The 14,820-nt window shown below is 47.1% G+C and overlaps 1 protein-coding gene and 1 long non-coding RNA gene across 4 annotated transcripts in view; one reads left to right on the top strand and one right to left on the bottom strand.

Moving 5' to 3' along the window:
- Positions 1-1,229: 1,229 nt before the first annotated feature.
- LOC139060191 (uncharacterized) lies at positions 1,230-9,919 on the bottom strand. 3 transcript variants are annotated; one of them, XR_011514653.1, is made up of 3 exons: positions 8,638-9,912; positions 8,211-8,506; positions 1,230-1,361 (listed from the first exon to the last, which is right to left on the bottom strand). It is a non-coding gene; the product is annotated as an uncharacterized lncRNA (long non-coding RNA). The 3 variants fall into 3 exon arrangements; XR_011514654.1 differs by lacking the exon at positions 1,230-1,361 and adding an exon at positions 2,440-2,720 and having other exon boundaries at positions 8,638-9,913; XR_011514655.1 differs by lacking the exon at positions 8,211-8,506 and having other exon boundaries at positions 8,638-9,919.
- Positions 9,920-10,064: 145 nt separating this feature from the next.
- The window catches only part of cutlet (chromosome transmission fidelity protein 18 homolog), a 138,146-nt gene continuing 133,390 nt past the window's right edge, over positions 10,065-14,820 (top strand). Inside the window, exon 1 of the mRNA XM_070539145.1 lies at positions 10,065-10,341. Coding sequence (XP_070395246.1) covers positions 10,266-10,341 — 76 coding nt within the window. The 5' untranslated portion in view covers positions 10,065-10,265. The remainder of the gene's footprint in view (positions 10,342-14,820) is intronic.

Genomic DNA, 14,820 nt, shown 5'->3' with positions numbered 1-14,820 from the left:
CAGTTCATAGTTTGCGCTCAGGTGTCATGTGTTCGTTTTCTCGCTCAAATCCTGACCCTTCATCGCTCTGCGCAACAGTGTTAAGTTTTCAGGTTGTTCACTATGTGATGTAGGAAGGGTAAAATTGATGGGAAATCCCAATATTCTCGGGCATATCGCGAAAAATATGGCCCAAGTCAAGTGTCATTTTAGGCTTCACTGTCCCCTTATATAGGGCAAATAGTAATAGTTTGAATTCTATGGACGCTGGTTGCTTTTTCTGACTTAACCTAGGCAGTGCTCAGCTCTCAGTTGAAAGGAACAGGTAAACAGGAGGACTTGCCACATAAGCAGAAGGTAGCACTCCAGACTTAAGCTTAATATACTGCGTGCTTCCACAGCCCTAGGGGGCTAGTCTGTAAGTGTTGACTAAGTGGACTGTCCATTCCAGTACATGCTGAATGAATAGAGCACGAGAGCCCATGGTGATGATTGCCACTTGCTCTACCAGCTTATAGCTCTACCTAATCAGTGTGTGCTGAAACAGTCCACTTAGTGGATCCTTACAGAATCCTTCCCTAGACTGATGTTTATGTTGGTAGGTTGCAAGTATTGCACTTTCTTTCCTTTGATGTGGGCAGTTCCCACATATGGATGCAATTTAACATATTGTATTCATATTGCCTTTGGTCTATACTTATCTAATTCATGCTTATAACCAGGCCTACAAGCTCTTGTCCTGCATATTTATATAGCCTTCTCATTGGAGAATGGAGTCATTTTCCATTATACCCTCAAGCACTTGAAGTAGACACTGCAATAACCCCAAGGGAGGGGGGACAATAACGCAAAAACCTTACTGGGCTTGTGGTGCTGCTGAAGGATGCACACGTACCATTTATGCTAAAATTCCCAGCAGACATTCCAAAGTTTGTACGAGTTCGACTTTAGCTGGCTAAACTGAATGATTCATATTGAAGGCAATTCTTGTAACATTTGGTCAAACTGAATGAAACTGGACAGCACAATTAGCTGTGTTCATCTACCATTTATACGACTGCTGCCCCGAGCATTTTGCCTGTTACTTTGCCTTTCGTTTCTGTACTATCAAGTTCAAGTACACATGTGCTTTATCACTGTACAAGTAGAATGGCTTCAAGGCTTTTCCTGGGAATTCAACAGTCACTATTTATTCCTATAAACCTTCCTGCATGTGAAGGCAAAAGAAACTTATTAATTCATGCTGGAAGTATAAAAAGACAGGTATTTGCACAGAAAATGTTTATTTTGAGCACCGAGGTTCTTGCTGATGTAGATATGGTGCTGGCTCCCTCCTTGCCCGAAGCATGTGCTTGCTGTACACAGCACCAGATGATGGCTTCCTAGGTCAAAAGATCAAAGTGAAATAAGAGGCATTTTGTTTTAGCCCCGGAAAGAAAAAGCAGGATTGAGACATTAACATGTATAAAAAATACTTGCCTAAAGAAAAATTAATACACAAGCAAATTCACTAAAGAGGTTCACTTTCAAGAGCGAAAGTATGGTTACGATGAAAATTACAAGGAAGCTTCACTGCTCATTGAGGTTTCGGTTCAGTAGTTGTTGAGCCACGAGGGTTAGCATGCTACATCTTGCATATTATGTTTTGTAGAACAATATTGCACTTTGAACAATGTAGTGCCTATTTAAATGAACTGACAAGGAACGCTGAAACTCCAGGCTAGTTTGGTCTGCACAAGATATGATACAGACACTGTACTGCATTCATTTAGTGTTTTTGTCACTGATCTCGTGCACAAAGGTCATTCACACCTATCCTACATGAAATGCAGTTACTTCTTTGAAGCTTCATCTAGTCCTTGAATTTGCTGCATGCTTATGTCTAAGGGAGTTCGTTTGGTTCCTGTTAATGTAGTACATCTAAGCAACTGTTATCAAATGCCCATAGTGTTCCCTTGCATGTACAAAACATTTTTGGCCCTTTCAATGCACAATACTCATTACATTTGACACTTGGGACTCGTGCAAGGCGCCATTTAGTATTATATGCTTGTCCACATCTGATAATACTTTCATAGCTGGGTCATTCCCATGCCAAATGCCTTGGTTATTACTGTGACCATCTCACACTTTTCCTTTAGAATCTTCTTGCCCATTTTTAAGGAAGCACCCCACGACACAATGTCTCCATCCTAGTGGTGCTATGGAGTTAACTTATGTGCTAGTTGTAGCAGATGACGTCAACCGAAGGCCACTGAAGATAATACTGTCGGCGACAATTCCTTTTGCACAAAAAATGCAAACAATACAGAATAGTCAAAATGTAGTTATCTGGCAAGACTGGCTGCATCCATCATCTTTGTTTGGCGCAATTCTGAGGTGGCTCCATGTTACAAGACGCTTGGCGATTATTGCCATGTGACTGTTTCGGACTCTATAAAACACAAGAATTGCCTTACTCCGGCCTTTCTCTTTGTGCAGCGGCCAAGGTTATTATTCGTCCAATCGCACAGTGTCCTGTTCGTGTGTCCATAGACTAAATTCTTCACCACATTGTTTTTGCGGTATTTCGTGAGTGACCCATGAACTCATCTTGGGGTGGGACTTCTTATCTTTGGCGTTTGCTTCTATCTCTTGTCGTCAGCACCTCACACAACTGGATGATGCCACTGGCAATTCTCTTCCTAACCACGAAGAATGCATTCGTCTCGTCACCTCTTCCGATTACGTTCTTTGGCCACCTAGAGAAAAGATTATAGGTGTCAACTCCTGTAACATTGTGGATGGCGGTGTATTCATTCTACCCTATGACCATACCCTATCTCGAGCAATTCTGATTACCCCTGGCCTTATTCGCTTCTCTGAGGGGTCTGCATTGCTTACTGCAATAAACCAAATCGAACCCCAACTGTTGCCTCGTGGATCAACTGTCACTTGAGCTGTTGACACTCATGTCGTTGCAATTGTCACGAAGACAGCTCAGTGTGTTCTTGCGTCTGTTACCGTGCGCTGAACAAAATCGTGCGCAAAGATGTTCACCCCGTGTCACGGATGGATGATGCACTAGATTCACTCCACGGTGCTGAGTATTTTTCTAGCCTTGACTTTAGACCAGGCTACTGGCAAATACTGATGTCCAAATCCGACAAAGCAAAAACGACATTTGCCACCCCTGTTGGGCTCTACGAGTTCAGTGCGATGCCTTTTGGACTCTGCAATGTGCCTGCCACATTCGAACGCATGATCGATAAGTCTTGTGTGGCTTGAAATGGAAAACCTGTCTGTGCTATCTCGACGACATTGTGTTTTCAACCATGTTCTCACAACATTTGCAACATCTTGATGAAGTCCTTGCCTGTCTTGCAAATGCTGATTTGCAGCTCAACACACGCACACGCGCGTGTGCGCGCACACACACACACACACACACAAATGCAGTTTGGCCAGCAAGGCCATCAAAGTTCTGGGGCACATAGTCTGCAAAGAAGGTATTCGTCCGGACCCCGAGAAGCTTACTGCCATCCTCGAATTTTGTGTCCACTACGTCAAAAAGACATGCACAGTTTTCTTGGACTTGCTTCTTCCGGCACTTCATATGCAACTTCGCTACACTTACGTCCCCGCTCCATCAACTCCTCCCCAGTAATGCACCCTTTGTTTCGTCCGACGAATGTGAACATGCTTTCCTGCTTTTGCAACATGCCCTGACGTCAGACCCAGTACTGCGCCACTTTGATCCAACCGCGCCCACCATCTTTCACACCGACGCTAGCAGTCAGTCTCGGTGCCATTCTACTACAATGCGACAACACATTCCGCGAACGAGTAATTGCTTAGGCTAGTCGTGCACTAACCAGTGCAGAAAATTACTACACCATAACCAAGCAGGAGTGCTTTGCTGTTGGGCCGTGCAAAAATTTCACCCATGTCTTCATGGCCGCCATTTCACAGTCGTTACCGTCCATAACACACTGTGCTGGCTTTCATCGCTAAAGAATTTATCAGGTCACCTGGGTTGCTGTGTGCTTCACCTACAGGAGTACGATTTCAATGTCACCTACAGGGCTGCAAAGAAGCATCAAGACACCAATGCTCTCTCTTGCTACCCTCTGCCGAATCATGACGATTCACCATAACCTTTCCGTGATTGTGTACGTCCTGAGTCCTCTTCATCGGCTTTACCCATTGTAGCCCTCGAATGGCTAAGACACAACAGCCCATCTGTCCTTGTGTCCCACTAACGCATCGACCCATACTGCTGAACTATTCTCCAACGCATGGAAGATTCTTCGTCACCTCTAAACGCCTGACTTCGTCGACAACTTAATCAATTCAAGCTGCACAATGGGGTTTTACATCGCAACATTTATCACATCGATGGCAACAAATGGGTCCCGGTCATACCATGTTCTCTGCAATGTGAGGTGCTTGAAGCCTTTCACGATCATGCGACGACTGGTCCTCTAGGCTACCACAAGACTTACAACAGAATATGAAGTTGCTGCTCCTGGCCTGGCCCATCTTCAGCCGTTGCGAAGTATGTTGCACCCTGCGTTCATTGTCAAAGCAAACCCAACAGCTCCTTCTGGCTCTTTACAACCTCTGCCTTGTCCCGCTTCGCCTTTTGAAGTAGTTGGAATAGACTTGTACGGTCCTCTTCCCATGACCTCACATGGAAATCGTTGGGTTGCAACGGCCGTAGACCATCCAACACGCTATGCGGAGACAGCATCTCTACCATCCTGGACTGCTGCTGAAGTCGCCGATTTCTTTCTACACAACATTATCTTACACCGCAGCGCTCCGCGCGTTCTCCTCAGTGACCACAACAGTCTTCCTCTCTTCTATCCTTACTGAAGTTCTGTGCGCCTCTAACACAATTCGCAAGACGACTTCCAGTTACCATCCGCAGACCAACAGCTTGATTGCGATGTACAGTCACGTGCAATATGAATTGCAACACCAGTGCCCGTGGTCGAAGGGGTTCCAAGGCTGTACGGCTGTGCAGACACATGGTAAGTTCCAGACCGAAACACAGCTTCAATTAGTGGTCTCTATTAAACTGCTATTTCGAATGTCAGAGCTGCTGCGCAGCCGTGGAGCCCCTTCAACAACGAACAAGAGTGTTGCAAGTCATATTGCATGCGACTGTACATCTACCCTGGCCACATGAACGGGGATGCAATCCTGTCGTTCATGACATTCGCCTATAACATGGCTACGCAACGTACTACTGGACTTTAACATTTTTTCTTCATCTATGGCTGTTCACCAAGTTTCATTCTTGATGTATCATTCCTTTCGACTCCTGTACCCCCACCAGTTCCTTTCTTGGAACAGTTTGTGTCTCGCCTCGCAGAGTGCAGACGCCTCGCCCCGCTTAACACCGACGTCTCCCAGGACGCTCGCAAGTTTCGTTACGACTCGACCCACTGTGCTGTAACTTTTTCTCCTGGTGACAAAGTTCTTTGGACTCCTGTGTGCGTTCCTGGCTTATGCAAAAAATTTTGCAACACTTCTTGCTTATGCAACACTTCTTGAATGCCCACACCACCATATCGTCGGGCAGCGAGCACAACCTGCGACACCCATGTGGTCACAGTGACGAGAGGCGGCCTGCGCAGCTGGCCGGTTGGGGTCATCAGGTTGTCGCCGGCCATCCACTGATTATATTGTTCACGGACACGGTCTTTAACAGGCTTGTTGAGCACGACGTCCAGTGGCTCAAGTGTTGACGTCATGCCTCCCGGAATGACGGCGAGTTCCGTCCTCCCGTCGCGGAGTGCCAGCTTCAATCCTGCGGTCAAGTGCCCGCGAAAGGCATCCAAGACGAGCATGCTCGGACACCGCAAGAGTGCCCCTGGTTGCCGATTCCAGACGGTCTTAATCCAATTGAGCATGAGGGCCTCGTCCATATAGACCTTTTCATTCACGCGAACGACATCCCGTGGGAAAGCCTCTTTCGGCAGCGTCTTCCTCTTGAATATTATGTATGGGGGCAGCTTTCTGCCATCTGCAGTACACGCGAGCATCACCATGAATGCTCGTTCCCCGTAGAAAGAAGCTCGACTTCTTTTGTGCCGAGTTCGCCCACTGTGGTGAGCGACGGCATGTCGAACCACACCGGCATTTCATCAGCGTTGCCGATCTGTACCAACATGTAGCCATGCTGCTGCCGGAGACGGATAACATAGCGCTGGAATTCGACCAACTTGTCCTCGTATGCCTCTGGCTGCTTCTGCCAGATTGATTTGCGCTGTCGAAGTGCAAATCCTTTGCGTTGCATGAAGCGACGAACCCAATAAATGGAGCCCTTGAATTGTTCCTTGGGCAGTCCGGATTCTCGGGCGATCTCAATAGCTTTGATGCAGATGAGTTCTGCTGTGACTGGCAAAGATCTGGCACGATGCTCGCGGACAAAATCCGCCACCCTGTCTTTGAGCTCCGGGTGCACTGCGCCATAGAATAAAGAACTTCGTCAGAATAAAGAACCGCGCAGCGCCCGCGAGTTGGGCCGCGTCGGTCACCAAGGGGCCGATAACAATGTGGATGCCGAAAGGTCTGCGCTCCTACATGCTGCCAGACGACTATTCATGCTGTGCCAAGGGCCGGTATGTAAGTCAAGGGGTGAACTTTTAGTAATATTTTTGGGAAAAAACCTCAACCTATATTCCGCACTATACGGTACTCGCACTGCTGGAGACATATGCCGTGGCCGAGAACCTACGGCTTCCCGACTACTCGGGTGCCACCACCTGTGCCACACGCAGTTGCACTGCGGCACCTTGCCTAGATGGAGTCCATAAGCCAGGAAAGCCACGCACGGCAATCTATGTCCCCAGCACCCTGGCGCGTGCTGTTCTACCTGTTGCTGACATCGCCGGTGGCCCCTTGGAGTCATGCGCCGTTGTGGTACGCCTTGGCAGCCAGGACACGGCTGTGGCGAGCATCTGCATCCGTCCAGGAAAGCCGTGGGATCCCTCCAGCCTCATCCAGCTGGCTGTTCGCCTTGGTGGGCATGCAGTCCTGTGCAGTGACTTCAACGCACACCACACGGATTGGGGAAGCCGCAGCTGCACCCGCTGAGGCAAAGGCCTCACAGATGCCATCAGCTGAGCTGGCCTGCTGACCTTGGAACACCAGGGAGCCCACCTACGTCTACCGCAGAGCTCGCACGGCCATTGACCTCTCCCTCAACACTGAGCAGTGCTCCTACTCCTGGGCCACAACTTCGGACAAATGGGGGTCTGACCACTTCCCTATTGTGATCAGCCCCAGGTCTGGGAGAAGGCCTAGGTCAAGAACTTACGTCACAGACTGGTCCCTGTTCCGGAAGCACTGCAGCAAGTTGGACGATGGCCGTGACTTCCCGAGTGCCATCGTGGATTGTGCTCAGGCTGCCACCGTTCAGTGCTCTACCCAACCAGATACCCCCGCTCCGGACCTCCACCTGCTCAACATTCGTGCCTCCAGGATCGAGGGCAGGTCCAGGGGACCCCTGGCTTGGAGACTGCTCAAATCCCTCACCAGCAGGAGAGGAAGCCTACAGCCTGTCCTCGCCGTGGCCATCACGCTGAGCATCAGCGAAGAGGCCCTTGCGGAGCTCCTCGCCAACCAGTTTGCGCTGGCTGTACCACGCACTGCAGCCATCCTGAAGGTAGGGCAGCCTTCCGTCAGCCTGCCTAGTTGCCTGCACAACCACCACACAGGGTCTTCACTTCTGTAAATGGCCTGTCATCCAGTCTTGGGAGCCTGGCCTCACAGTTCATTGGCCCAGAAAGCAGTCCGAGCGCTTTTTCGCTGCCTGAGGGCAACAGACTTGAGTGCCCGACTATAGACATCCTACACTTAAGTTCTCTCTCTTCCTCTTTCACTCCCCATTCCCCTCCCCACGTGTAGGGTAGCAAACTGGACTCAGCCTGGTTAACCTCCCTGCCTTTCCGTCTTCCATTCTCTCTCACCACCCAGGGTGGCCATCGAGCCAGGTTATGGCTATCTACCAGGACCCGCTGACGCTGCACGAGCTCCAAGCATCGCAGTGCACCAGGAGCCCAGTGCACCAGGAACCCAAATGCTTCGCAACCTGGCCGCCAGCGAGCAGCTGCACCTGCTTGACTGCTTAAACATCTGGCAGTCAGGGCAGGTGCCGGAGTCATGGCGCACAGCCTACGTGGCCCCCATCCTGAAGGCCGGCTGAAAAATGTGAGCTCCTATCGGCCAGTCTCACTCACCTCTGCTGCTTGCAAGCTGATGGAGGCCATTGCTTTCTGGCCGATGAGCAGATAGGCTTCCGGCGGAGCTGATGCAGTGCGGACTCCATCGTGGACGTGGTCTCCACGCTGGAAGAGGCCAAGGCCTGCGGTGACTCCGCGCTCCTGGTGCTTATCGGCATGAAGGGGGCCTTTGACGGCCTGCCCTATCCAGTCGTTCAGCAGGCCCTGGACCTATTTGGTAGAGGGCGTCCCACAAGGATCAGTGGTGAGCCCTTTCCTGTTCAACCTGGCCCGACTGCCTGCTGTCCTGCAGACTGACCCCCACAACCACGTGAAAACCTCCATCAACGCGGACCACATCGCCCTATGTGTGCGAAATCCACCACACAGCCACAGCAGTGCGCGCTTGGCTCTGCAAAGAGCCCTCGACACCGCCGCTGCTTACCTGAGCAGCATTGGCCTTGCCATCTCGGCAAGGAAGACGGAGGCCATGCTGCTCCACCCAAGAGCAACCGCCCGCTGCACAGCTGCAACTGGAAGGCGACCTTGAAGCCCGGCAGTGACGTACCCGGGGCTACACGTTCATCACCGGCTGACCTGGCTGCCTGCTGTCAAGACCCTGCATGTCCAGGTCCTCCGGGTCCACAAGGCAGTCTCCCAGCTTGTTGCCCGAGGACAGAGCTGCACCACTAGGTGGGCTCTGCGGCTGTACCATGCAGTAGCCACCTCACGCCTGCGGTACGTCCTCCCACTCGTGGCACTACCACGTGCCCGTCTCAAGAAGCTGGAGCTGCAGCATAGGGCCGAGATTAGGTTCTGCCTGGGCGCTCCCTGCAGCTCTGAAATCGCTGCAACCTTGGCCGAGGCAGGAGCATGGTCCCCATCACTCCTGTCACAGCCCACATTCTACAATCAGCCACAGATGTGCACATCGCTGAATGACACTGCGTTCAGGAATATCGGTCACATACCGACCGCACACACAACCCCCATCACATCTGCACTGAGCATTACGCTGCGGAGAAAGCTTATCAGTGAATGGCTACTGACAGCGCAGCGAAATTTTGGTTCTAAAGCAATTTTTCCCGACCGTGCAATGAGGCCGCAATGCGAGACCGCAACGAGGCCGCAATTTGGTGACTTTATTCACTACCGCCCTTAGCCGGCAGATCTGAACCATGCATCAGGAATGTGCATTTCCATTGGGGAACAATAGAAACTCTTATTTAGGCTAAACAAGCGCGCGTACGTACGTACTTACATGCCGCACTCGGGACATCTGCCATTCAAATACTCTGCCATGTAGCAGCACCGTAACCAAGTAATGTTACTGTTACGTGCTTCTGACAAAGACTCTAAATAACTCTGAAGGAGCGCAGTTCCGTGTAATATACGTTCTCTGCATTAGGACACTGTAGCACTGGCTGGCCGGTGTGGCGGTCCCTGCAATGCATCACAAAAGCTCGTGAGGAACCTGGCTATAAAGTATCATCACAGAACACCTATATATGGCATCATGCAGTCGAAAGATTAGCTACGCGTAGTAGATGCACATCAAACGCAAAGACGAAGTATACTTACGAGAAGCAAAAGCCCGAAAAATAAGCGATCCACCGCTTCGTGCACTCCGAGCCTGCCATATGCCATATTATGCCGCCAAAAAGGCCGAATGTGACATCACGGACGTGAAAAAACAAAGACCGGATGTGGCGTCCCGGACGTGACGTTTGGGTGAACCTAACGCTTGCGCTGCGTTCACCGGGTGAACGTAGACACTTTCTCTGATATGTCTGACATCATGCAAGCCAGCAGCTTGGCGCTTGGTAGCCGTAGCCGTAGTAGTGGTAGTAGTAGCAGAGCGCGCGCTTTTTTGTGAAAGTTAAATCACAGAACGCGTGTAGATGCTCTGTAGTCATCTGCAGCTGCTGCGAGGAAGCAGATCACATTATACAAGAAAGTATTGTTCTGCAACGCGCTCAAGCCCAGTCTTTGTTTTTTGATGGTCTTAAATGGCCTGAACATTACAGGCACTTAGTAGGAGCCTCGTTCAGCCGTGTTGCGGGACGAGACGAAATGGACTACGGTGACTACGACGAGTACGACGACCTCTACGCAGATGAATTGGAGCTCGCGGACGAATTCCACAGCAGTGAGTTCCACTCTGTCTGAGCGATCGATGCGCCAAAAGTTACTGCCTTCAACGCACATGACCGTCTTCTTTTTATTTATTATAAAGCAGGCGTTCCTTTGCCTAGCCTTCGGAGGTTTGTTTGGCGGGGTTGTTGCTGCTCGGTCAGTCGGTATCTCGCCGCCGTGTGTGTGTGTGTGTGTGTGTGTGTGTGTGTGTGTGTGTGTGTGTATATATATATATATATATATATATATATATATATATATATATATATATATATATATATATATATATATATATATATATATATATATATATATGCGCACACACGTACAGAGTGACATAAAGACTGTACATATAATGTCAACCGGTATCTCTAAACAGCACAGATCTCTTAATGGAACAGCACTTGATATTCAACAGCTTCTTTAATTATCTTAAATGTTTTATATTTGGGCTACCCCATTCTTGAGCCGTTGAGTATGCGCCGAGCAGAACTTGTTGCTGGGTGAGTTGGTTGGGATCTAATGAATACATTGTTGTGCCAAAAAAGGAAAATAAAGACTTGGGAGGGAGGGTACGAAACGTTCAGTCTGTCGTTTCGTACTCTCCCTCCCAAGTCTTTGTTTTCCCCTTTTGGCGCAACAATGTATTCATGAGTGTTTGCCACTGGGCACGTGCCAATTCTTCTCGAATCCTCCAAAATGGGTGTGTGCCTTAGTGACACAAGGTGTATAGAATCCTTAAATGTATTTAGATACTTGCCATACTTCACTGTACATATCGCCTCATCACCATTCTTTCCTCGACAAGTATCAAACATTGCCCTAATTGTTATTGCGACATTGCCGTGTTGCTGTCACACAATATTTATCTGCCTCATTTAGTGCTTACATTTCAGCATAGCTTGTGAGTGGCGTAGTGTATAAACATCAAGGTTGCACGAAATTACACAGTGCATAGGATGAAAAATAAACAATTGTACACATCGCATTTAGTTGTATAGCATCAAATAAACTGATTTACTAAAGATTCACACCGTATAAGATTTGTATGTGTGCATTGGATTTCTCTCTATGTATTTTTTTGTGCTTGCAGAAAGTCTTTTTCATTGCATCTGTGAGCTTCACGCACAAATGAAGTGCGAGAAGTGCTCATACCACACATGTAATTATTACCAAGTGTGGCCTTAAACATTTGTTATTTTGCTGTAATGGTTGTAATTTTGTTGGCCGTGTTTCACCCTTCCGCGATACTGCAAGTCTCAAATCCAGAGGATAAGTTTGTTAATTACTAATTTAATCATATCATTTTCAGTGTTGTGCACTGTGTTTTGACAGCTGTTGACGATGAATGTGTGGACTTGTGTCTTAACCAGCAGTTTCTACCATTAGGTGTGTCTACACTGTTTGGTGCACATTCCGGGTTTTCCTGCTGTCAGAATTCTAAGTTTTCTGTGAAAGTAACAAGCACAAGCCAAGTTCTAGTGTGTTCCTAAAGATGTCAATATTTCTCCATGCAGCCTGTATGCTCCATGAGCATTATATTCACCTTTAATCTTCTTTGTCTGTATATACTCATCACAGCATACAGGTCATAGTACACTGTATTAGGTCACTTAAAATACTACTATGTTCACATTTTAGTTCAGTATGTGGATAGCTGCGTGTATTGTACCAAGCATGCGTTTCTCCCTCTACCATTTATCATTTCCGACCATCATGCATTGCCCTTTCCTTAGCGTGAAGTGGTCAGGCGGTGATGTCTTCCCTTGGTAGACATCTTCCCTGGTAGAGCAGGATGGTGGAGAAGTTGTATTCTCTTAACATACTTTTGGTTCCCCTTGTGAATTCTCAACAGCTGTCCAGAATGTGATGCTTCAGGTCGACCTTGCAGTTCTCTGCTTGTATGTGATCCAGACATATTGCAATCTATTTTCCCTAATTCTATCCGTAGGGATATTAACTTCTCATGCAAACTTTCTTTTCATGATGCTCATGATTTAGCAGCGCAGGCAAGACACAGACTGAAAAGAAGGAATGACACAAGTGCTCATATTCCAACTCACCCAGTTTTCTTTTCTTGCATAACATTTTTGTCACCTGTGTTTGTTGACTTTTCTTCTGAAATGTTCTTGAGGAACTATAAAAATGTACTAATGACTGTGCATGAATAGTGTATGAATTGTATTGTATGCATCAAGTGTATGAATTGTAGCATGATTCTCTGTGCATGAATGGCTAAAATATTTAATGTAGATGGATGAGCTTGCATGAAATTCGTATACTCCAATCTAAAATATTTTTCTTTGGTGTCCAGATTTCTTTAAAACATTTTGACTGTTTGATGCATTAGGAGAAAGAAGAAAGTTTACTGAGAACTCTTCCAGCTTTGTCTGTAAGCATGGTTACACAATGTGACTTGGAATACTGGTTATGCTGTCATTATAAGAACAAAAAAAAACTCATTTGCTAAATTCATTGTTGTGAATCTTTGCTTCAGTATATAAAGGCATGGTGATTAGCTGTCATGTTGTGAGATAATCATGTCGAACTCTAGCACAGGATTATAGTCAACATAATCAGAATTGTAATTGTAGAACTAGTTGGAAGATCACACTATTATGTTATACCATTAGACTTTATATTGAGTGCTTTAATTTACATGGCAGAAACATTATTAGACAGTGAGAAATGAGTGGAGCACCTTATAATGAACTACAGAATGCATGAAAATTCTTTAATGTATTCAGTGGGGGCTTATATATAGAAATGTTTGAACCCATGTATATCATATTCCTGTTTTGCAGTGTATCATGAATTTATTGTGCTTGGCTTTTTCATAAAGTAAAAGAAATATGCTCCAGGGACCTCTAAAAACAAACAGCATAGTTAAAATATTCTGATGGCACACAATTGTTTTTTAATTAGTCTTGCTTTATTTTTACTGTGTTGCACTCAAATACCACTTTCAGGTCAAAAGAATAGATTGTGTCATGTGGGAACAAAAATAACAAAATTGTTTAATTATTATTTCATGTAAAAATAACAAATGAAAAAAAAATGTTTTTGCTCACTGAGCCTTCCATTTAATAAAGTTAAATTGGCAAACTACTTTAAAATCAGAAGCCTTTCTTTTATGTGCAGCGATATGGCGACTTGCCAGTTTGCCAAGTCACTCTGTACATGCACTAAGTTGTGAGTTTTTCTTCAAGGGCATTAAGGCTATGCGCATTGTTGGTCGAGGCCACATTTCTCTGTGCAGAATAGGTACAGGACACTGCCAATGCTGTCATTGTGAGTGAAAGCAGATACATTATGGTGGTGGTAGCAGCTTCTAAATGAGTTTGATGCAATTAATGAGTTTGATGTACGGTCGCATTCAATATGCATGGTGCCTGTGGTCGAAGGGGCTCCAAGACTACACGGCAGTGCCGATATGTGAAAAATTGGTGATCTAAGCATTGTTTCAATTGCTAGTATTTATTAAACCAATTTTTCATATATCAGTGCCACTATTCAATCTTGGAGCCTCTTCTACCATGGGCGCTGCTCATATTGAACATGAGTGTACATCACATTGATAACTTTCATATAGTTCAACTCGTTTTATATCGAGCTTACATTTGCTGTATCGAAGTTCACTATAACTGAGCTTTGCAGTAGTGGAGGTGAAGTGGGATGATTATTTATAAACTTAATACAGTTAAACCTCGATATAACTAAGTCAATAAAATCGGCAATAAGCTTCGTTATATGGAAATTTCGTTGTATGGAAATTCGACCTTTTATGCAAATAAATGCAGTCACCGATCGATTTTTTTCTTACACGGAAAGGGGCCGCAGAATTTTCCGAACTATCGGGCAATAGGAAAAAGCTAATTTATTATATGAAAACAATCCATTTTGATAAATTTGGGAGTCGGCGACCAATGGTATACGGTTTCATGCTACGTACCTAGACGATATCTTCACATCGGCGGTGTGAATTAAGCGGAGCTAGCCACGCTTTCGCGTTCATTTCGTCCCCGCGGCTGATATGTCGCCTGTACTGGGACGACGCAATCAGGAAAAGCGCCGGCAGCGGGGAGCGAATGCTTCGTCTGCCTCTCGCTCCAACGGGTCACCGAAACTCTAGATTACGCAACCTTCAATACTAAACGCGCGGGTAGACAGCTTACGCTTACATGGTGCCATGCCGTCTCGGCACGCCAACTCTTTGCACACGCGGTAGCGGCTGCATATGCACTCAGCCGCGCTTACAAGCATGCGCAGCCATGGCCGAAACGCGCGCCGCCTTACCCCCTGCCACCTCGCTCGCGCTTGATCGCATTACAATTTCTTTCTCTATGGCATTACCGCGAGCTCGCTCCCCTCCCCTTCTTTCCCTTTGCTCGCGCGTGAAGGCGTCACTCGTGAAGTCACCATCGTTTTTGTCTCATCCTCGCTTACTTTCACTCGCACCTAAAGTACACCGTGCAGGAGGTGCGATAGCATT

Source organism: Dermacentor albipictus, chromosome 1 (assembly GCF_038994185.2).
Source record: "Dermacentor albipictus isolate Rhodes 1998 colony chromosome 1, USDA_Dalb.pri_finalv2, whole genome shotgun sequence".
Lineage (NCBI taxonomy): Eukaryota > Metazoa > Arthropoda > Arachnida > Ixodida > Ixodidae > Dermacentor > Dermacentor albipictus.
The sequence above is the reverse complement of the archived record's forward strand: the minus strand, read 5'-3'. Positions and strand labels throughout refer to the sequence as shown.